Source organism: Haliotis cracherodii, unplaced genomic scaffold (genome assembly GCF_022045235.1).
Source record: "Haliotis cracherodii isolate W230 unplaced genomic scaffold, xgHalCrac1.p SCAF_6, whole genome shotgun sequence".
Taxonomy (NCBI): domain Eukaryota; kingdom Metazoa; phylum Mollusca; class Gastropoda; order Lepetellida; family Haliotidae; genus Haliotis; species Haliotis cracherodii.
The window spans coordinates 17,814,181-17,838,569 of record NW_027266319.1 but is presented as its reverse complement, the minus strand read 5'-3'; the positions used below and the strand labels follow the sequence as shown (position 1 = coordinate 17,838,569).

Genomic DNA, 24,389 nt, shown 5'->3' with positions numbered 1-24,389 from the left:
TGACAAAATGTCAAATGCACAAGGCCGTACTGCACCAGGAAAGTTATTGCGACTCTAAATGTCATTCAAAACATTTTGATAAGCAGTTGTATGAGCCGACACATATTCACAGTCTAGTTTATTCGCGGAAATATTAGGCGTTATCAGTCTTGCGTTTCAGGATAGAGAGTGATTGAATGCGTGAGTTGGGTTAAACGACGCTTTGCACAATATTCTAACTACATCATCGCGTGTGGGAGAAGATCCCTAAGTGATGCTGGTCTCACTTTACCACTGAAACCCATAAGCACGGGTATGGTGCTCCCAAACTTAGAAACGTCATCGTAACTCGGGACGTAACTCTGCACAGCGATTGGCGGCGCCTTAGACAACCTGGCAACTCGTGGCCCCTAAGGTTAAAGAGCATTAGCAAGCGAGTGAGATGGGTATAACAGTCATGTCATGGCATGTCGCATCATGTGTCAGAAAGGTCCAAGGTGATGCACGTGAAACCAAACGAGCATGGCTATCGTGCTGACAAACCAAGAATCATAGTCAGGCCGATTTTGCGATTCGATGTAACGTACTGTTCAGGCACGACTAAAGGAAGCAGCTCTGCAGAGTCTTTATTGGTAACAGATGTGAAGGTATAATATCGTGTGTACACTAAAGCGGTCAGAAACAATGAGTGAGTTTGGTTTACGCCGCTTTTAGCAATATTCCAGCAATATCACGGCGGGGGACACCAGAAATGGGCTTCACACATTGTACCCATGTCGGGAATCGAACCCGGGTCTTCGGCGTGACGAGCGAACGCTTTAACCACTAGGCTACCCGACCGCCCCCGGTCAGAAACAAGGCACTGTCAGACAAAATAGGTGTCTGAAAAGGCTAAAATAGAAACAAGAAGAAATGCATAGTATTGAATCAGCAATTGAGGCACAAAACATTTATATAAATCTTTAAATAAAATAAAATAAAATAATTGCTTTTTAAAAAGCAATGCGTATTCAAGTCTTTCGGCCATAGGGGCCGTGCCAAAGTACACTTGTCTGAGGGGTACACAAAGTACACTTGTCTGAGGGGTACACAAAGCACATGATCCAGACTACCAGTTTTCGGACTTCCATATCTATACAATCCTCGGTGACTGATTGGGTTTGATCACTGACTTCGTGTGCTGGCGATAAGGTGACACATTCTGAGAGTGTGGATTATACAAAAACAACAACTGAAGAGCCGTTGAACGGCGAAAGATCTTGTATGGATAAAGGAGTTTTGACAAGCACGAATATCTGGATTCTGTTTTGTTGTTGTATATTTAATACTTGTATATCTGATGAATTCACTTGTTATATATATAAGAATCCCGTTTGGGATCCCAAAACGTACTAGAATTAGAACTTTAAACTAAGACTTATACTAGAAGAACATTTGTTTTATTTCACCACTTCCTGACTCAGTCAAGGTTTCGGAAGTAGATTAAACATGCACATATTGTTGTAGGTAACATCCAGAAGGAAGATATTCAAGTTTCATTGGATGCTTATGCAGTTATGAACGTATCAGGCGAGTCAACGGTAACCAGTTCACTGAATGTTTGAGCAACATACAATTTGTCATACTTTTCAGACAGAAAAGTATATAGTGCATTTCCATGAGTCCGGCGTTACGCTGCTTTTAGTAACATTTCATCAATATCACGGTACATTTGACAAACACGCATTCATCAGTGAATTCGATATGTAACACTAAGACATTGAACAAACATAAAGTGGTATATAAAAAGATTCGTGGTGCCCGTCGAGAATTAGTTGTTGGTGAAGGGGTTTGTAGACTGCAGCTGATGACTGGCTAACTCGTACAGGTATCTGTAGTCCTCCTGTGTAACAAAGAAGAGAGTTTTTCCAGTCACATCCCACATTTATGATGAACCAGTTCGCCGTGATTATATTTTTTAAGTTTGTCAGCATGACATCCGTTCTTGTCTTGCTGTTGCATGTGTGTATGACGGGTGCCACTAGCTGGTCATGATACGCTCACATTCACCACTAATTGATGCTGATTATATATAAACTTGCATACCGTATTCTCTGAATCGTACAACTTATTCTGGTTTGAGCAAAGATTTCTTATGATTATTAAAATCATGGCTTTTTTCGCTTTTATTTTCACTGACGTGGAATATGTCTAGGTGTGACGTCTTGGTCCTGAAACACCGTGGTATAACTCCTATATTGTTCAAAGCGTCGCCAAACAGCTCTATCATACAAAGATGTTAACAAAACATGAAAATTGTGCTTACAAGCGAGGCAACGGGCTGCCCATTTCTACACTGTATCTCCCGGACAGTCAAGTAGATGTCCACTTCCTTTTCAAGTCTCAGACTGCTCACAACATTGACTGCAGCGGCAAACAGGCTGCACTTCCTCGGATCGTCTCTGGTGTTGAAACAATGCATTCGATATCAACGACAACAAGAAAAATATGTGTAAAGTGTCTCCTACCTGTCAGGTGACAAGAAGGCCATTGGTATCATGAGGTTTTCAAACTAAGTGTTTGACATAGTCGTCGGGTAAAAGTTGATTATTAGCAACTACTCTAAGCTCCTTCGGAGAGCTTGACATTTTCGTTACAATCCTGGTAACACCGTTGCCACCAGAGTGGAAGCAGTCATTACAGGAATCTTGAAATTTGTTCTTTAACCACAAATATAGTGACAGTTTTTAATTTTGTTTGTTTTTTAGAATGTCACCATTGTGAATTTTGAAAAGGTTTACGACGGGCTTCCTGTTTCCTGAACTTACGTTTTGTTTGTTGAGACAGATTAGTTGGAAATTGCAGGACAAACGGAAAAACACTCAACATCCACTTTACATTCTGACTATTATATCAATTACGTGTTCGTTAAATGAAATGGAAAATACTCTGAAGGTTTCAACGTAGTGACTGCATGTGTTACAGGTACAGGTGTACACTGACACTTGGGTATAACTGAGTGACTGAGCCACTTACACATGGCGCCTCTGGAGCATGGTCTGGACTGAAGGACTAAGGGGTACCGACAATTGAGCATAAGATGGTGACTGAGGGACAACGCCCTACCGACACTGCAGTATAGCAAGGTGACTGAAGTACAAGACCTACTGACACTAACAGGATAACTATGACCTACCGACACTGCAGGATAACAGGGTGACTGAAGAACTGATATCTACCGACACTGCAGTATAACAGGGTGACTGAAGTACTGATATCTACCGACACTGAAGTATAACAGGGTGACTGGAGAACTGATATCTACCGACACTGAAGTATTACCGGGTGACTGAAGAACTGATATCTACCGACACTGAAGTATAACAGGGTGACTGAAGTACTGATATCTACCGACACTGAAGTATAACAGGGTGACTGAAGTGCTGATATCTACCGACACTGAAGTATAACAGGGTGACTGAAGTGCTGATATCTACCGACACTGAAGTATAACAGGGTGACTGAAGTGCTGATATCTACCGACACTGAAGTATAACACGGTGACTGAAGTGCTGATATCTACCGACACTGCAGTATAACAGGGTGACTGAAGTGCTGATATCTACCGACACTGAAGTATAACAGGGTGACTGAAGTGCTGATATCTACCGACACTGAAGTATAACAGGGTGACTGGAGAACTGATATCTACCGACACTGCAGCATAACAGGGTGACTGAAGAACTGATATCTACCGACACTGCAGTATAACAGGGTGACTGAAGTACTGATATCTACCGACACTGAAGTATAACAGGGTGACTGGAGAACTGATATCTACCGACACTGAAGTATAACAGGGTGACTGAAGTGCTGATATCTACCGACACTGCAGTATAACAGGGTGACTGGAGAACTGATATCTACCGACACTGAAGTATAACAGGGTGACTGAAGTGCTGATATCTACCGACACTGCAGTATAACAGGGTGACTGAAGAACTGATATCTACCGACACTGAACTATAACAGGGTGACTGAAGCACTGATATCTACCGACACTGCAGTATATAACAGGGTGACTGAAGTGCTGATATCTACCGACACTGAAGTATAACAGGGTGACTGAAGAACTGATATCTACCGACACTGCAGTATATAACAGGGTGACTGAAGTGCTGATATCTACCGACACTGAAGTATAACAGGGTGACTGAAGAACTGATATCTACCGACACTGAAGTATTACCGGGTGACTGAAAGACTGATATCTACCGACACTGAAGTATAACAGGGTGACTGGAGAACTGATATCTACCGACACTGAAGTATTACCGGGTGACTGAAAGACTGATATCTACCGACACTGAAGTATAACAGGGTGACTGGAGAACTGATATCTACCGACACTGAAGTATTACCGGGTGACTGAAAGACTGATATCTACCGACACTGAAGTATAACAGGGTGACTGAAGTGCTGATATCTACCGACACTGAAGTATAACAGGGTGACTGGAGAACTGATATCTACCGACACTGAAGTATAACAGGGTGACTGAAGTGCTGATATCTACCGACACTGCAGTATAACAGGGTGACTGGAGAACTGATATCTACCGACACTGAAGTATAACAGGGTGACTGAAGTGCTGATATCTACCGACACTGCAGTATAACAGGGTGACTGAAGAACTGATATCTACCGACACTGAACTATAACAGGGTGACTGGAGAACTGATATCTACCGACACTGAAGTATTACCGGGTGACTGAAAGACTGATATCTACCGACACTGAAGTATAACAGGGTGACTGAAGTGCTGATATCTACCGACACTGCAGTATAACAGGGTGACTGAAGAACTGATATCTACCGACACTGCAGTATAAAAGGGTGACTGAAGAACTGATATCTACCGACACTGAAGTATAACAGGGTGACTGAAGTACTGATATCTACCGACACTGAAGTATAACAGGGTGACTGGAGAACTGATATCTACCGACACTGAAGTATAACAGGGTGACTGAAGAACTGATATCTACCGACACTGAAGTATAACAGGGTGACTGGAGAACTGATATCTACCGACACTGCAGCATAACAGGGTGACTGAAGAACTGATATCTACCGACACTGCAGTATAACAGGGTGACTGAAGTACTGATATCTACCGACACTGAAGTATAACAGGGTGACTGGAGAACTGATATCTACCGACACTGAAGTATTACCGGGTGACTGAAGTACTGATATCTACCGACACTGAAGTATAACAGGGTGACTGAAGTACTGATATCTACCGACACTGAAGTATAACAGGGTGACTGGAGAACTGATATCTACCGACACTGAAGTATAACAGGGTGACTGAAGTGCTGATATCTACCGACACTGAAGTATAACAGGGTGACTGAAGTGCTGATATCTACCGACACTGAAGTATAACAGGGTGACTGAAGTGCTGATATCTACCGACACTGAAGTATAACACGGTGACTGAAGTGCTGATATCTACCGACACTGCAGTATAACAGGGTGACTGAAGTGCTGATATCTACCGACACTGAAGTATAACAGGGTGACTGAAGTGCTGATATCTACCGACACTGAAGTATAACAGGGTGACTGGAGAACTGATATCTACCGACACTGCAGCATAACAGGGTGACTGAAGAACTGATATCTACCGACACTGCAGTATAACAGGGTGACTGAAGTACTGATATCTACCGACACTGAAGTATAACAGGGTGACTGGAGAACTGATATCTACCGACACTGAAGTATAACAGGGTGACTGAAGTGCTGATATCTACCGACACTGCAGTATAACAGGGTGACTGGAGAACTGATATCTACCGACACTGAAGTATAACAGGGTGACTGAAGTGCTGATATCTACCGACACTGCAGTATAACAGGGTGACTGAAGAACTGATATCTACCGACACTGAACTATAACAGGGTGACTGAAGCACTGATATCTACCGACACTGCAGTATATAACAGGGTGACTGAAGTGCTGATATCTACCGACACTGAAGTATAACAGGGTGACTGAAGAACTGATATCTACCGACACTGCAGTATATAACAGGGTGACTGAAGTGCTGATATCTACCGACACTGAAGTATAACAGGGTGACTGAAGAACTGATATCTACCGACACTGCAGTATTACCGGGTGACTGAAAGACTGATATCTACCGACACTGAAGTATAACAGGGTGACTGAAGTACTGATATCTACCGACACTGAAGTATAACAGGGTGACTGGAGAACTGATATCTACCGACACTGAAGTATAACAGGGTGACTGAAGAACTGATATCTACCGACACTGAAGTATAACAGGGTGACTGGAGAACTGATATCTACCGACACTGCAGCATAACAGGGTGACTGAAGAACTGATATCTACCGACACTGCAGTATATAACAGGGTGACTGAAGTACAAGACCTAACGACACTAACAGGATAACCATGACCTACCGACACTGAAGTGTAAAAGGGTGACTGAAGTACAAGACCTACTGACACTAACAGGATAACCATGACCTACCGACACTGAAGTGTAAAAGGGTGACTGAAGTACAAGACCTACTGACACTAACAGGATAACCATGACCTACCGACACTGAAGTGTAAAAGGCTGACTGAAGTACAAGACCCACTGACACTAACAGGATAACCATGACCTACCGACACTGAAGGATAACCGGATGGCGCCCACTGATGTGTTGACGTTCAGTCAGAAGCTCTATGAGAACCAACAGTTGGGCCTTGTCGAAGTAACGTTCTGTAGATGGGGAGTCGAGATTGTACATGGTGATAGACGTCACACCCGATCCACTGTCCTGTAATATATTGACCAAAATTAACACATGAACCAAGCATTTCATACATCATTAAACCTAATTTTTCTGGTTTGAAATGGCTTAATAATGAAAATGACAAAACGACAGCCAATCATATCTCAGAAAGAATCGTTTTAAAGCATTTGTGAAACGACAAATGGCTGCATTGTCTCTGAAATAACTTGAAATGATTAAATAACAACATCACAATACGACAGCCAATCATCTCACTGTCAGAGACATTTGTATGAATTTGACATACCCCAAATGGCTGCATTGTCTCTGTTTTGACCGTCAGCTTCTTCTCTGTCACACCTTTAGAAACGTCTTCGGCAGAGGTCAAGGTCACTTGAAACTCTCCTAATGTCAACGATGTTCCTACATCCTTTGGCGTGGCATCAGAGGATGTCTTGACGGACAGACATAATAACAGTTACAGGGAGATTAACTCATAAATGTTCATTGGGCCGAGACACACTACAAAATAGCCCGATGAAAATATAACATTAATAGAGCTATACAACACTATTTGAATCAGGTTTGAAACTAGAAAAGAAACACATTGGTATTAATTTCAGTTTTCCCAGATGTTTCAGATGCACAACTGGATAATGATAGGCAATGAGGTATCCAGGGATTTCGTTTCTTATGATTTGCTTTGAGACTGACATACCTGGTTGATGGTGATGATGGTAACAGTATTGTTCCTGCATATCACGCGCCAGAGTTCTTCGGGAGAAGGTTCCTTAACTAGTCCTATATGGAGGAAACCCTTCTTGTTGTGATACGACTGGGGTTAAAAGCAAAATAGAAATTATACGTTCATGCAATTGGAATCATATGATTGATTTCTCCGTGTATTTACTTTACATAATATTAATAACCAAAATCCGCGATGAAAAAATAGTTTTTTTCAGTACATACCGGCAGAGATGTTGTATTCGGATTGAATAGGTCATCACCTACACAGAAACATATGCATGTTAATTTCGCAAACCATGCAAGGTAAAGGGAATAAAAACTAAATGAAAACAATGTGTTTTTTGTAACTCTGTAACTACCCTTTACACGTGTAGGTTTAATTTCTACATCAGTACATTTCCATTCTGTAAACAGCTATTTTGGATTTAAATGAGCAAACATTTTAGACATTGATATATACGTTAACTACAAAAGTGTTTGTGAACGGCTTTTGAATTCAGGTGCATCATTTGTTGTACCATCTGTTTGTGTGAGATCTGGCTTTCCATCAGTCTTCTGGTCTCCCTGGAGAGACATCATCACTTCCAAATTCTAGAAAAAAATCCAATATTCCCATTTACGACAAATTAAAGTATTTGTAAAGCTTAGGTGTTTGGGTGTAATATTGTTATATTTCTGATCATATTCTTCCCTTAATATTATCTCAGACGTTAAACCTGTTTCTCCACATTGCATCACGATTCGTTCTGTGTGACGGAACAATGTTATACATTATCACCTTGTATTCTCCCTGAATTTCTTTGTTGTCTGGATCCAACATAGAAGGCAGTTCACTGGCCATCACCGGCGTATTCCTGCAGAGGAGAGCCTCAAGAACAGCCCAGTGGAGGAATTTATACTGCCCCTGAAACAAAGGCCGACAGACATTCTCAATACACTGCACATAATAAAGAATCTATGGTTTATGTTCATGATTTTGCATCTAAGAAAATCATGAGGGAGCATTTAATATCTGGAAATGACATGTCGTGTCTACCACACCTGTGTCTGGACCATGTTCAGCCTATTTTCCCTCATGTTGAGGACAGTCATGAAGAAGTTCAGTTTCTCCTCCACTAGCGCCTCATTCATCAGAATGTCAAGACCGATGTAGGTCCCTGTCCGACCGACTCCCGCACTAGTGGACAAAGAAATAGATCTTTCAATAGTGACGTTCCAGTAGTCGCCTTCCACAGGTTGAGACCATCTGTTACTCAATGGTTGGCTTAATACTTAACGGTTCAATCAAAAGATTCTGTTTCCTCTTCAGCTGCTTTTCTATTCAGTTGGTATCACTTATCAGAATGGAGCACTTACTTGCAATTACTAACTTTCATGTAGGGCGATGATCATCGTCATCGTATTGATATATTCCCGGTTCGACGAATGTTCGAATAAATTACTGTCATGTATGATAAAATCTGATCAAATTCAATTCTGGTCAACAACAACTAACACCAATATTATAACTAACAACACTACTAACTTCGCGTAACTTCAATCTTTTATGTATATAGGAAATACATTTTTGTCTAAGCCTCATTTGGATATGAAAAACACTGAATAACAAATACAATACAGTCGTACCTGCAGTGTACAATTATTGGTCCAGCTTGTCCGTCATTTGGCTGACTGCGTGTATTAACGTGTCTCCAGAAACTGACGAGAGAGGGCGCTGTAGGAACTCCATGGTCTGGCCACGCTGTGAAGTGGTACTGGGTCACCTCACGTCGAGTATCGTCCTGAAAACATGCCATTCAGGAAACTGAATAAGGAGTGAGTGAGTAAGTTTTGGTTATGCAGCTGAATAAAGACTATGGGAGAGGTTGTTGTTGCTTTTTGTCTGAAAATAATCGAGACTGGACCAGTCAATCCAGTGATTGACATCATAAGCATCGATATATGCAAAAAGGTTGTTGTTGGTTGGTTGGTTGTTTAACGCCGCACTCGGCAATATACCAGCTATATAACAGCGGTCAGTAAATAATCGAGAGTCTGGACCAGACAATCCAATGATCGACATCATGAACATCTATCCACGCAATTGGGATACGATGATGTGCATCAACCAAGTCAGCGAGCCTCTACCACCTGATCCCGTTAGTCGCCTCTTACGACAAGCATAGTCGCCTTTTACAGCAAGCATGGATTGCTGAAGATCTATGCTACCCCGGATCTTCACAGGGCAGTGGGGGAGGTAATCCAATCCGTGGCTCAATAAGTGTGTAATTAACATCACTAATACTTATTGATTTTTAAAAGAAATATGAACAGCTGAATGATTTATTTACATACACCGCGTTAAACGAGCTACGTCCAGTTTTCTTGCCAGAAACCGATAATCGAGGGTTCGAATCCCAGGTTCGCTCTGAATGGCTTTCGTGGATTTGACCAAAATGGTAAACATCTCGGACCAACGTCATGACAAAATACGTACATGATCCATGAGACTGGGGTTCTATGTCACTTTGTCCTACTGTGATATTAGACTTTCCTCGGAACGGGAGTTCTGAACATTGGTACAGCGAACCTCTATCACTCGTACCTTACGGTGATGCAACGAGAAGATTCGGACTGTATAGTGAGCCAGTTCTATAGCCTTCTCCTGTGTCACGTTGATGTTGCCAAAACTCCCACGTTGTCCTTTTGCTAGCCAATACATGTGGCACTTGTGCTGAAAATATAGTCACACTTCATTCAGAAGAGATGCCATTGCACTCTTTAATGTGTAACTATGGACTGTTTAATACAACATATTAAATCAGCGTGCACTAAATGAAACTAGATAAATTGCTTATTTGCCATTGACAGTTGTACTGTTTAGATTGACACTTTATGTCTGATCATCTTTTTCAATTATCTTGACGAATGCAAAATGTGTATTGTTTATTGCCTTTACCTCGAAAGAGTAGCATTCATACATTGAGAATATTTTATACACGCACCATGCCTTGTTCCAAGAGATTGGTGAGCATGACGATCTCACGGGATCCTTCCTGCCAGACCATGCGCCAGAAATCGACGACTGTCGAATTCATAGGACCTGCAGATAATTTTGTAGGAACCAGTTATGTTCATACAGCTGGTTAAAATGTTTATGAATTCCCCTGAGAAAATCTAATGTTTGCCCAATGCGGGGAATTTTGGTCACCAAAATGGAGGGCAATGCTTCATATTACGTATAGTCACTTTCATAAAATCCAGAATCCCGGGCAAGAGATAATGCAAGAAGGATAACACTCAGGGAGAATCTGCAAATCGAAAGAACGATCATAGGTTTCTGTCATTCCTTACTCAGGCAATAAGCAGGACAAGTAAAACACAAGAAAATCCTACCTTGCGTAGCTATAAATTTCAGCGGACTTTTAAAACCCTGAAAGAACAAAAACGTTTATTCTGTCAAGTTCACGAACGAAACTGAAATTGGGGTTGTTTCGTAACAAAACGTACGAACCATACTACCATACGTACCATACGCATCAACGTGTTTTAATCCTGAATGAATTCTTTGATATTTACATCCATAGGTTTATATCTGTAAGATCGTTAACTTATCGCTCCTCTCTACCTACGTGTATGTAGGATGCGTTGATGTAATCTGGTCCACCTTCGTTCTGCAGAGGCACCAGTGAATCGTCATCTGTTGTCAGTACATGATAAAGATGATGTATTTATTTTGAAAGCACAGAAATTATTACATGTTCACGCATCAATACATTCATATGTATTGTACTAAGTCTAAAGAATGAAGATACCAAAATAATATACTCAACAACAAAAGTTCCTGTGACACCAATATTTTAGTGTATTTGTCAAACAAGTAAAGTTTGGTTTTCAATATTGTAGTACATGTATGGAATCAAGTCACAAAAACGCAACTGCTACAGAAAAACAACAAAATTACACAAATATTTAACATTACGAAATGCCACGACTGTCCGAAAATGAGCGTCTGCGAGCCATTGGTATGCTTGAAGCAGGATCGAGTCAACGTGATGTTGCAAGACAATTCAACGTCCACAGAAACACCATTTGGTGTTTATGGCAACGTTGGCAACAGACGAATGCCGTCAGAGATCATCCTCGGAGTGGCAGGCCACGCGTAACCAATAATCGACAAGACAACTGGATTCGAACAACACACCGACGAAATCGATTCCAGCCAGCAAAAGTGACTGCAAGAAGCATCCCTGGCCTTCGACGAATATCTTCACAAACCATACGTCGTCGCCTTAGATGTGCGGGGATTGTCGCCAGAAGACCCGCCAGACGTCCCATTTTGACAGGAAACCACCATCAAGCACGTCTACAGTGGTGCAGACAGGTCTATGCTGGACAGCCATGCAGTGGAGACAAGTTCTGTTCACTGACGAGTCTCGTTTTCACCTCAGCCACAGCGATGGACGGATTCGAGTGTACCGACGTCGAGGTGAACGTTACGTCAATCATTGTGTCATGGAAGAAGATCTTTTCTTTATGGTATGAGGTGGGATTACAGCAATACAGAGGACCCGTTTGATAGTGGTAGAGGGAAATCCCAATGGACAGCGCTACCGCGACTAGATCATCGGCCCTGTTGTTCTACCGTTTTTGTGTCGTCATGGCCAAGGCATTACCTTTCAACATGACAAAGCCCGGCCTCATATTGCTCGACTTGGTAAGGATTCTCTTCAACAAAACAACGTGAATGTCATCCCCTGGCCGGCTCGCTCCCCTGATCTCTCACCAATCGAGCACATATGGGATGAGAACTTCGAAACATGCTCCAGCAGATATGGACAGATATCCCACAGGACTTTGTGCGATGCCTGGTCCATTCCATGAAACGAAGATGTGTTGCTTGTGTTGCTTGCATCGCAACCAGAGGTGGACATGTTCATGTTTTTATATGAAATCACGCATTTTCTGAAGTCAGTATGGCAAATTAAACCATTTGAACACTTACAGGAGTCTTTTATCTGTTGCAAACCGAAATTGTTTCAGATTTTGTATAAAACATAACTTTGCATTAAATCTTATTCAATGTCACAGGAACTTTTGAAGTTCAGTATACTCTGACAATACAAGCAACAATACTCTTTCCTTAATCATATGAAATCTCTGAACCCAGAGTCCATTGTACAATTCCGACTATATCGTGGAGATGTTTTTATGAATTAATATCTAACAGAGATTATACCAGGCGGGAGATGGGCCTATCCTACCCGACCGGTGGCACCCAAACACATGCAAGGGCAAGTGAATTAATGCCCCGATTGTGTCTCACAGTGGATTGTATATGTATCATTTCTTCATAGTAAAGATATTGTAATATATTCAAACTGGATATAAGAGATCACCATGATTTTCTTGAGAACTTATGTAAAATTATATGTTACATGCAAAAAGGTTCTTGTAACGGTTCTTGTGCAGGTTCCCCTCCCTTGTTGCCGTCACATAGGTATGCGTGTTTCTCAGACCGGCCGGCATCATCTGAAAGTGAGCGGTAATCATATTTGAAACCCCGTATTTTAACAGAATCAAATATATAGCAGTTTTTCTTACATTTTGCTGTCGCTTATGATATCCTTCCTCTGCTTCCACTGATATGTCTTTAAAGCAGTTTGTAATATATGTACATTCAGTCTAATCCCAATAATGACTTTGAGTGCAGAAAATTATGTCATTTATCAATAAGTTAAATATGTCTTAATATTTAAGCCAAACAGTGGTACATTCGCCTTGCTGGGCTTGGTCACACAGACATGCCAGAAACTGGGGATCGTGAGTTTGCATCACAGACTCGCCGTGATTATGGGATTTTGTCAGCATCATTACCGTGCTCATGGGTCTCACCAAAGAGTTTAAAATCTTAGACCTTCATCACTTAAGCCCCTCCCCCTCTCGATGACAGTTCGTGATATAACTGATATATTGATCACAACGGCGTTAAATAAACTTCACCGGCCCTGTTAATGTCATACAGATAATTTCAGACTAACGATTAATAGACTAATCTCTATGTCCTTATTCATTGTTTGTTGTTTAACGCCGCACTCTGCAATATTCCAGGCATATGACGGCGGTCTATATGTCCTAACCGTGATGTAACAAGTGGGGTACTTGCCGAGTACTCTGTACTGATTATGGAATCTAGCCTCTCACTGATGTAGTTTGGGAGATCCGTCACACTAACAGCACTTGGGATATGACTCTTGGAGGTTCCAGTGCTAGACGCAGGTTCTGCTTCCGGGTCAGCAGGAAGCTCCACACTTCGGTACTCATTAAGATCAAATACAGTGGAATTCGGTTGGTCGACTTTGTCGATCACAATTGCTTGATTCTTGCCGGCCTCTGAAAAAACATGTTTATATACCGCGATTATCAAAACCTCATACAATGTACAAACGAAACGTATCATTATCATTATAATATATGTCATATATTTATCATATCTGTGAACATGAGTAGAGCAGTGAAAGGTTATATATTTCCTAAACATAAAAGTTTGTCGTTGATGATCACTCACTCACTCACTCACTCACTCACTCACTCACTCACTCACATACCCTCCCTCACCCACCCACTCACTCACCCACCCACCCACCCTCACTCACTCACTCACTCACCTTTTGCCTCTGCATCCAAGGGGTTGTATTTTTCTTTAATCCTTTTTCTGCAAAAGTAAAATAAATCTATAAATAAGTCATCTATAATTACACACACACACACACACACACACACACACACACACACACACACACACACACACACACACTTAAACCAAGACATTGAATAACTCTTCAGATACACTAGATCGAAATCTGTCAAAATGTGTAAATGTGTGTGAGTGTGAGTGAGTGAGTGAGTGGGTGAGTGAGAGTGTGAGTGAGTGAGTGAGTGGGTGAGTGAGAGTGGGTGTGTCTCTGTGTGTGGGGGGGGGGGGGGAGGGGGTGCTCCTGTGTGAGGAGTAAGTGTACATGTAAGTGGGTTAATTACATAAGAGTTTTGTAATGAGTTTGAACTTGACTATTCAATACACGGATGTGAATGAACTCCAGTTTAATCACAACTTTTTCATTGAATTATTGCATTCATTGCTCAACAGAGAGCTTGGGTGGTGCACAGGAATTGTAAAGTTTGCTGTGGCGGAAGTAAGCTGATAAAAATAGTGTCCGCCGATTACATTTAAAATGGACATGTGAGGAGAATATCAATGAACATGTACAAAGTAGACATGTAGAGGTTTACCTGCAAACAACTGCCAGTACTATGATTATCAGTAGCAGCACGACCACTCCCACTATTGCACCTATCGTCGTCCCTGAAACTTTGAAATAAATGGGCGTCGGTATCCGACATGCTTTACATTGGTTGAAGGGACGGGGGCAAATGGAGGACACTAAACACAGTGTAATGTGATTTAACAGCAGTTACATATTGGAAAAACGCTTTATATCTCATACTCAACAACTCAAAATGTATATCGGTTTACATTTGCTATATGAAATATTTTGTCATTAGATATTAGATTCTAAGCAAGTTTATATAAAACCTGATGTAACCAGAACGTTAAGAATTATATCGCATGTGTGATACAACTTCAAAACGCCAACGTCAGAGAAAAATCAGTCTTTATCTTCCGCCGTAACAAGTTCCAACAGGTGTAAAAATGAAACGTATGCATGTATTGTTATTCAAGTTCATATCTACCATGCACACGTATGGTCATTTTAGTGACAAACATGAGTTATCATCACTATTTGATAGTGATTCATGAACACATGCTCATGATATCGTCGGAATCGTACAATCGGTTCTGCTTTTGGCAGGGAGTTTTTATGAATATGGAAAGGGTTTTGCCGCTAATATTTTTTAACACTTTTTTCAAAATCAATTACCCGAACTAAAGAAAGATATATGCTTAAAATGTGAGGATGAAGCGTTAACATAAACAAAAAGACAGACATTTCTAGTTCTGAGAGATTATTTTGAAATCTTGAAATGGAAATACATTATGTGTATGCATTTCATAAGACAGGGGCTTAGTTAAACAAGCATTGTTAGGCAAAGGCCATTTCAATGGACATGCACAAGTAGTTTTGTATAGGGCTGAGTGTATATTTGTTCTACCATTTCACATCAAAAGATAAACAAATAAAAATTGCAATTAGATCATTGTTTCGCTACGTTTGTTATTATGTGGCCATTTACCAGTTGCAAGAAATAATAGAAATCGATTATCTCACATCATAACAAGTAACTATTTCATAATTTTACAGGTGAAATGTCATGATCAAAGTGATTCTTTCTCAATCACTGCTTATTTGACAAGTGCAATGTCAAATTTATGATCACTACAGCTTCCGTTTATGCTTAGGGTGCAAATAGTTACATCCTGCAAGAATTATTCCCACAGTCATTGTCTATGAGTTTTAAGCCTCTTAAAAAACTGACCTGTACTTGCACCGGATGGAGGCGTTGGATCAGCACGTGGCGTCTTTGATGATGATGCTGAAATAGGTGGAACGGTTGGGAAGACGAGGCTTGTTGTTGATGTGGTCGTTGTTTCTGTACTCACTGTCGAAGATGCTATCGATGGGGTATCCACTGAGGTTGTAGATAATGTCGTGGATGTTGTTGGTGTGAGAATAGATGTATAGGTAGACATAGAAGAACATGTTACTTACGGGAAAGCTGAATGTATCGTCTACACATATTTGTAGTTTGGACGAAACACTATTTCTGATGTGACAAAGTCACCTGAATAGAAACATCTTGGTCCTGGAGAGCGTCGTGACTAAATACCAACTATTATATACTAGAAGTTTTACAAGAATGAAAGCGTTAAGCCTCGGATTAATGATTCCAATTAACATAATTTTTACTGAAGATATAGAACTAAACAAACGTATAATTATGGTTTGCCTCTCACATTAAACGTTGATACATCTTTAACCATATTCACAGCTGCGTTAAACACCAACACGTTCATATAATGTAAAAACATGACAAACATGCGTTATCATCACTATTTGATAGTGATTCATGAACACATGCTTATGATATCGTCGGAATCGTACAACTCGTTCTACTTTTGGCAGGGATTTCTTTTGAATATGGAAAGTGTTATGAAGCTAATATTTTGTTGTGAAACTTTTTACACAATCAATAAAACCCGAACAAAAGAAAGATATTTGCTAAAATTGTAAGGAAGAAACGTTAAAGTAAACAGAAAGACAGACATTTAGAACTACAATTTCTATGTTCTCAGAGATTATTTTAAAAACATGAAATGGAATTAATACGTTATGTGCATGCATTTCACAAGACGGGCTCAGTTAAACAAACATTGTTACTTTATCTAATGTTTGTTTGTTGATTAACGCCGCACTCAACAATATTCAAGCTATATGATGGCGGTCTGTAAATAATCGAGTCTGGACCAGACAATCCAGTGATTGACATCATGGGCATCGATCAACGCAATTGGGATACGATTATATTCATCAACCAAGTCAGCGAGCCTGACCACCCGATCCCGTTAGTCGCCTCTTATGACAAGCAAAGTCGCCTTTTACTGCAAGCATGGGTTACTGCATAAGACTTATTCTACCCCGGACCTTCTCGGGTATTATCTGATGTACATTGGAAGCCTGCCCAAAAGCCATTTCAAAGGACATTCACAAGTAGTTTTTATGGGGCTGAGTGTATAGTTGTTCTACCATTTCACATCAAAAGACGAACAAACATATAATGTCAATCAGTTCATTGTTTCGCTATGTTTGTTATCATGTGACCATTTATCGACTGAAAAAAATAATAGAAATCGTTTATCTCATTTGTTATTATGTGGTCATTTACCAGTTGAAAGAAATATTAGAAATCGATTTTCTCACATCATGACAAGTAACAAAGAGATTCTTTCTGAATCACTGCTTTTTTGACAAGTGTAATGTCAAATATATAATCACTGCAGTTTTCGTTTATGCTTAGGGTGCAAAGAGTTACAACATGCGAGCAGTATTCCCTCAGTCATTGTCTATCAGTCTTGAGCCTCTTAAAAGACTTGTCACTGACCTGTACTTGCACCGGATTGAGGCGTCGAGACAGCATGTGACGTCTTTGATGATGATGTTGAAATAGGTGTAACGGTTGGGGAGACGATGCTTGTTGTGGATGTGGTCGGAGTGTCTGTACTCACCGTCGATGATGCTATCACTGATATTGTAGACAATATCGGGGATGTTGGTGGCGTGGGAGTAGCTGTCGAAGTAGACATAAAAGTACATGTTACTTTCGGGAAAGCTGAAAAAGGATGAAATGTATCGTCTGTACACTTATATGTAGCTTCGACGAAACAATATTTCTGATGTGACCAATTCATCTGAATAGAAACATCTTGGTCCTAGAGAACGTAGTGATCAAAAACCAACTATTATATACCGGATTCCAATCAACATAAATTTTACTGAAGATATAGAACTGCACAAAAGTATAACTATGATTTGCCTCTCACATTATACGTAGATATATCTTTCACGATGCGTTAAATGGAGGTTAATGAATTCCTTAGTGAATGGTCAACGTAGACAGGTAGGTTATAGCTTAATCAAGGTGACCTGTTTCATCTTTCTCAAACACATGCTATTGATATAGTCAAATTCGTACAATCGACTGCTTTTAGCAAACATTTCTTACAAACATGGAAAGGGTTTTGTTGCTTTTATTTATTTGTTATCTTATGTACATGTATGTAGCTTTAGCCTTAATATAAGTCTCTAACAATGAGTACATATATTTTCATATAATTAAAATTGTCATATATTTCAACCTCACAGAAACAGCATCCCCTAAGGTGAATGAGTGAGTGAGTGAATGAGTGAGCAAGTGGGTGATCATCAACGGTAAAATCTTATTTGTAGGATGGTTATAACCTTCCACTCTCCAATTATAAGAAATGCAATAATTATCAAGCAACGTATGTAGTTGTAATCTTCATAAACATTTAGGTGTCTAGCTACAACAGTATATTAGTATTATATACAGATTAAAATAAACAAGCATGAAATACTCAATGCATTAGCTCCTGTGAACTATGTTCACTGGGCCTTTTTGTAAAGAAATATACTACGTTTTTCAAGATCTGCTCCGGAAACGAGGACTACCTCCATTTTCAGTCTAAATGAAAGTCGTTGCCATGGAAACTCGAAAAATAACCTTTTAAAAATATCCAAAACTATCCAAAGGCACCAGTTCACCACTAGGCCTATCAATGAGCAAAATATGGCGAAGAAAAATGGTACGGTTTTCAAGATCTGCTCCGGAAACGAGGACTACTGCCATTTTCAGTCTAAATCAATGTCATTGCCATGGAAACTAAAAACATATTGTTTTTAAAAATCCCAAACTATCAAAAGGCACCAGTTCACCACTAGACCTATCTATGTGCCAAGTATGACGAAGAAATATGGTACGGTTCTTAAGATCTGCTCCGGAAACGAGGACTACTGCCATTTTCAGTCTAACTCAAAGTCGTTGCCATGGAAACTAAAAAAATAACTTTTTAAAAAATCCCAAACTATCAAAAGGCACCAGTTTACTACGAGATCTATCTATGTGCCAAGTTTGGTGAAGAAATATGGTACGGTTTTCAAGATCTGCTCCGGAAACGAAATGTGACGGACGGAAGGACGGTCGGACGGACAGACGGCACCCATTCCTACATCCCCCTTCCACTTCGTGGCGGGGGATAATAAATGCAGATTGGGAGGTACCAAACCTAAGGCACCAAGAACAATGGGAAGTCGGACAACTTGGTACTTTTGATGCAAGCGTGACAACTTTGATGGCGAAGTCCGCATATTTGCCATGTTTTTCCTAAATCTTGTCAATCACATTAGTGTCAAAAGGGATAGAGAATTCAATAATATAAATATTTATATAAGATTTATCAAAAAGGACAAGATCAGGTATGTTGTCCTGGAAAAATCTAAGGATGTACACGGTCCTGTTCCAAAGAATTTTACAATTATCATTTTCCATGACGCCCTCCACATATTCTGGGTCGTACCATTAATGGACCTCTGTGTCAAAACCACAAGCACGATGAAGACGGTAATAAAATGATCGAAGCATGTCATCATTTCGCTTAAGATACAGGGTTTGTGCCAAAGCTGTACATCCACCGACAATGTGTTGGACAGTCTAATTCAATTCATGGCATTATCTACATTTCACATTTTGATGCAAAATCACACATTGACGGCTTCACTTTACAATCCAGCCGACTTCGTCCAAGCGGCCTTCTCAGCACACTGCACATGATACAGTGGTCGTTCATATAGCCTCTCCTTGAAAAACTGAGTCCCGTCCGATTTGATTAGGCATTTCTCTTGGTTGACGTTCATGTCCAGCAGTACAGAACCACCAACAAAATCAACACTGACATTGAGATTGTGTCCCCCAATTCGGCTCGTTTAGGAAATCTGTGGAATGCCTTGTTTTCTTCATTAGTCTTTACATGCCTCATAAATGGATCATCAGATAAATATATGTGTGCAAAAGTTCACAAAACAATTCTATCATGAGGAGACTCTATGATAATCAGACCAAGCCCTCAAATTATGATTGGTAAATAAAAGCGATTGAGGGAAGAGCGATGCGGACATGATTCTTCGAGTGAGGGTGTCAATACACTGAATTTTTTGTTTCGTCAAATCAACAACACCAAATGAATTTAAAAGGACAGGTAGCGCATACGTATGTGTGGCTTTAACTTTATTGCTAGTATTTACTGAACTCTAGTCTACATGGGTACTCAACCCGAAGTTTCTCCTTGATATTGGCATTCTGGAGTATGTCTCTAACCTGCATCTCTAAGTACATATAGGCCTGACGAGATGGTCAGTATCTCCTTCCCTAAGTAAACGGACTGTTCCTTCCTCTTCTACCTTGCCACGTTTCAGAACATGAATGTTGCATTTGTCGAGTCCAAAGGACATGCCGATGTCATTTGAAAAGGACACGACAAGGAGAATATTCTTATAACTATCACTATTATTAATCCTCGTACATATAATTACATTTACCATATATTTTGACCTCACAGAGACTCAGATTCAGCATCTCTCCTGTAGGCTGGCGATACATCAGGAGGTTGCTTCCCGTCAGTGGTACATCACAGACCAGGTTGTATTCTGACATCCATGTGTAGTTTGAGTCCGCGGTGTGACATCTTTTGTCATCTACAGACACAAATATGTCATCCTGTTGACCTGGAATATATATGAAAACTGCATGCAATAAATACTGTTCAGTTGAATATACTATTACTGTTAACAATAATACAGTTCAAAGCCTGCTCTTTTAACTATATGATTCATATAAAGTACAACCAATCAATATTAATGCCATATTAATATGTCACTATCTGATAACCCTTGCCTTTATGCTGATGTCCTTTCGATATTTTGCGCCCCTTTCATCACTGGTATTGTTACTGTACCTTCCCAGAAGATCTTGATCTCGTTGACTGTCCTATTCTGTCCAAACTCAGCCTTCCATGCCGGATATAGGGACGAGACTGATGCACACGACCCTGACGTCACACGGTCAGTAACCCAGGCTGCCTGGCCGGTGATGGTGTAGTTATTGTTGTTCACAGATGTAAGGTAACTCGTTGCTTGTGGGGCTATGTTCACTGTAATAATAAACATGATCATTATTGGTTGTATATTAAGTACGTCACAAGTTGTATCATCTTTCAGCGTTAACCTCTGTTGCTGTTAGATCCTCGTCTACAGTCATTAGGGGCGTCAGCCATTGCACTAAACCTAAAACAGAAAACATCTCAAGTTTCAACGAAAAGTACTCTGATATCAAAATGTTAGTTTAATGTTTTCGCTGTGTAACAAAGTATAAAAGAGTGTTAACATAGTGAGTGAAAATTGAATAGTTCAGCTAATGATCCCGTCGTTAGACTGTATACGTAACGTTGTGTATTTTATGCAATTTCGGTGATATAGAAGTATGGCAACACATCAAAATACATCCAATACAGCTCTAGTTAAGTACCAATATCGGTGCCTTATTGTCTAAGTTACAGAATGCATGAATGGGGTGGGTGAGTATGGCTTTACGCCGCTTTTAGCAATATTCCAGCAATATCACGATGGAAGTTAGGAATGGAAGTTAGAATGAAAGAAATATGACTCTGTATATCGCAAAGTACTTTTATGGCAGGCATTGTTGTAAATTGCATATTATATTTTGCATAGTGTATAGTGCATGTTTTAATTTATTTTAATACTGTGTGTTACAGCGTTAATGGCGACCTGCGCGTTGGCATCCATTTTGCAATTTAATTTATTTAACACTGGCATCTTCGTTTTGATAAGAAATGTGTTTTCAGTAGTGTAGGGTCTCGAGGCTATACATAACACGATGAACGTTCAATGCGCATACATTTATTACTTAATATTAGTTGGTTAATGTTCTACAACTGGAGTAAGTGAGTATGGTTTAACGCCGCTTTTAGCAATATTCCAGCAATATCACGACAGGACACACCAGAAATGGGCTTCACACAGTAAACCAATGTCGGGAATCGAACCCGGGTCTTCGGCGTGACGAGCGAACGCTTTAACTACTAGGCTACCCAACCACCTCTCAACAACTGGAACAGTGCTCATAAGAATATAACTTCCCATCACAATATGCGTTGGTACAGAAAGAATTTATTCTAAAATCGGAATCGTGCAGTAGAGCTTTGCATAGATTTCAAATATCCGTGTAAAAAAAAAACTTGTTTAGAAAGTAGTGTATCTAGCTTATCTTTATAAATATATACTATATTCATAAAAATACTTCAGGTTAATATGTCAATGTTATCTATAGCGATAAACTCTCAATAGCTGTCATAATTTAAGCACAAGGATATCGTAGGCTTCTGATTTAAAACCTTATATGTGAAAGATTTTTGAATGATGTACATCTGGCATGGAATAGGATTTATCATTAGATGTTAAACAAACTTCTTATCTTATTCGCCAGTCCTCGTCTTTCATACAAAATCGGCTGGCCGTCGAATAATATCTTATGACGTCTTGTCACGTCACTACTAACACTCGACTTTCCACTATGAGAGTCCGATAACAGTCACAATATAGATCTGATTGTCACACACAAATATTTCACACAACTAACATTACCTAAGATACAGTTCTCGGGGCAGTTGGAGCCAGTCACACAGGGACACGCATCTTCACCAGATACTGTAACATATATATTGTATATGAGATGTTTGACGGATGTCAATGTAGACACAATTAATGTCAATATGACAACGGTATAAGGATATATACCGAAACGTTACTTTCACAGTACAATAAAGAAGGTATTATCCTTAAGTTATGTCCACATTTCTATATACACGAGGTTTAGATGAATATGAATATCGGCAGAAACATTGATTAATAACATGAAGAATCATTTCCTTAGACAACAAACGTCCAAGACACAATGCAAGTTGCGCAATGTATGTTTATTCAGTGAGTGTGTGTGTTCGTGAGTGAGTGTAGTGTGTGTGTGTGTGTGTGTGTGTGTGAGTGAGTGAGTGAGTGAGTGAGTGAGTGTGTATGCGCGTGTGTGTTTGTGTGCGTGTGAGTGTGTGTGCGTGTGAGTGTGTGAGTGAGTTGTGTTTAACACCGCTTTTAACAGCATTCCAGTTATATCTCGGCGGGCCAGCTTAATGTGGGCGGAATTCCCGAGGTGATGTAGGTGTCAGGCGTTTACCACTTCCGTGAAACCTACGAACACGAGTAGGGTACTGATAAACCGAGAAACATTATCGGGGCCGGGATTCGAACTCATAGGTTTCTGGTGTGCCCAAGGGACGTAGCTCTGCACAGTGAATCGCGCCTTGGACGACTATCCAACAGCGTGGCCATCATATATATCTCTCTCTGTGTGTGCGTGTGTGTGTGTGTGTGTGTGTGTGTGTGTGTGTGTGTGTGTGTGTGTGTGTGTGTGTGTGTGTGTGTGTGTGTGATAGACACGTATATCTCACCTTGCGGACACCATACCAGCACCAGGATCAGGAAAAAAATGAAGTGTTGACTAATCATGGTTCCAAACGTGCTGTAGATATTAAATTGATTAATTTCAACGACCATCCCATAAAACACATTAACAGCACATTGAACCAAAAATGAATCTACACAACCTGGTCCATGAAAGTCATTTCACCTTGTAAGGTCTATACCCAACCCACTTCCTCACAGCAGCTTGCCTAACTAGTAAACCAGTGCATATTCCTTACAAGGAAATATAACCTCACCATGTCTTGTATAAATAGATTACCGAGATTACACATCGTTAACAACAGGCTGTGAAAGGGAATTAAAGGTGTGGTTACGGGCTGCGTCGTGGTGTACAAGGTGGTCCATTCTGATACCAAGCTTTGACTTGTTAAACTGTAGCGATTGTTATCAAGCGTGAAAGATAACCAGGTTTACGTTTGTCTGTAAGCAAGCTTTGTTCTCGACATTAATATTACTGTTCTCACATTTTAATGCACGCTTTTAATGTACCCAACCATATATGTTCCCAGCAACCAATGCATGCCGTAAGAGACGAATATGCTTGTCGTAAGAGGCGACTAACGGGATTCGGGTGGTCAGGCTCACTGACTTGGTTGATGCATGGCATCATATCCTTATTGCATAGGGCTCGTGAAGATCCACGGTAGAATAGGTCTTCAGCAACACATGCTGGGCCGTAAAAGACGACTATGCTTGTCGTAAGAGGCGACTAACGGGATCGGGTGGTAGAGGCTCGCTGACT

The 24,389-nt window shown here is 40.4% G+C and overlaps 1 protein-coding gene across 2 annotated transcripts; it reads right to left on the bottom strand.

Annotated features, from left to right (window-relative positions):
- Nucleotides 1-590: 590 nt before the first annotated feature.
- Nucleotides 591-23,780, bottom strand: LOC139445110 (receptor-type tyrosine-protein phosphatase epsilon-like). 2 transcript variants are annotated; one of them, XM_071226204.1, is made up of 24 exons: nt 23,614-23,780; nt 22,757-22,819; nt 21,052-21,246; nt 20,636-20,821; nt 17,625-17,810; nt 16,002-16,154; nt 14,796-14,874; nt 14,174-14,220; nt 13,672-13,898; nt 12,944-13,037; nt 11,138-11,205; nt 10,902-10,938; nt 10,511-10,608; nt 10,111-10,239; nt 9,153-9,307; nt 8,568-8,703; nt 8,305-8,430; nt 8,045-8,117; nt 7,749-7,786; nt 7,498-7,614; nt 7,087-7,233; nt 6,670-6,824; nt 2,285-2,420; nt 591-1,861 (listed from the first exon to the last, which is right to left on the bottom strand). In XM_071226204.1, exons 1-24 carry the CDS (start codon nt 23,717-23,719, stop codon nt 1,790-1,792), a joined length of 2,823 nt encoding a protein of 940 aa, XP_071082305.1. In that variant the 5' UTR covers nt 23,720-23,780; the 3' UTR covers nt 591-1,789. The 2 variants fall into 2 exon arrangements, with proteins under 2 accessions (XP_071082305.1, XP_071082306.1); XM_071226205.1 differs by having other exon boundaries at nt 7,749-7,788; nt 8,050-8,117.
- Between the last annotated feature and the right edge of the window lie 609 nt (nt 23,781-24,389).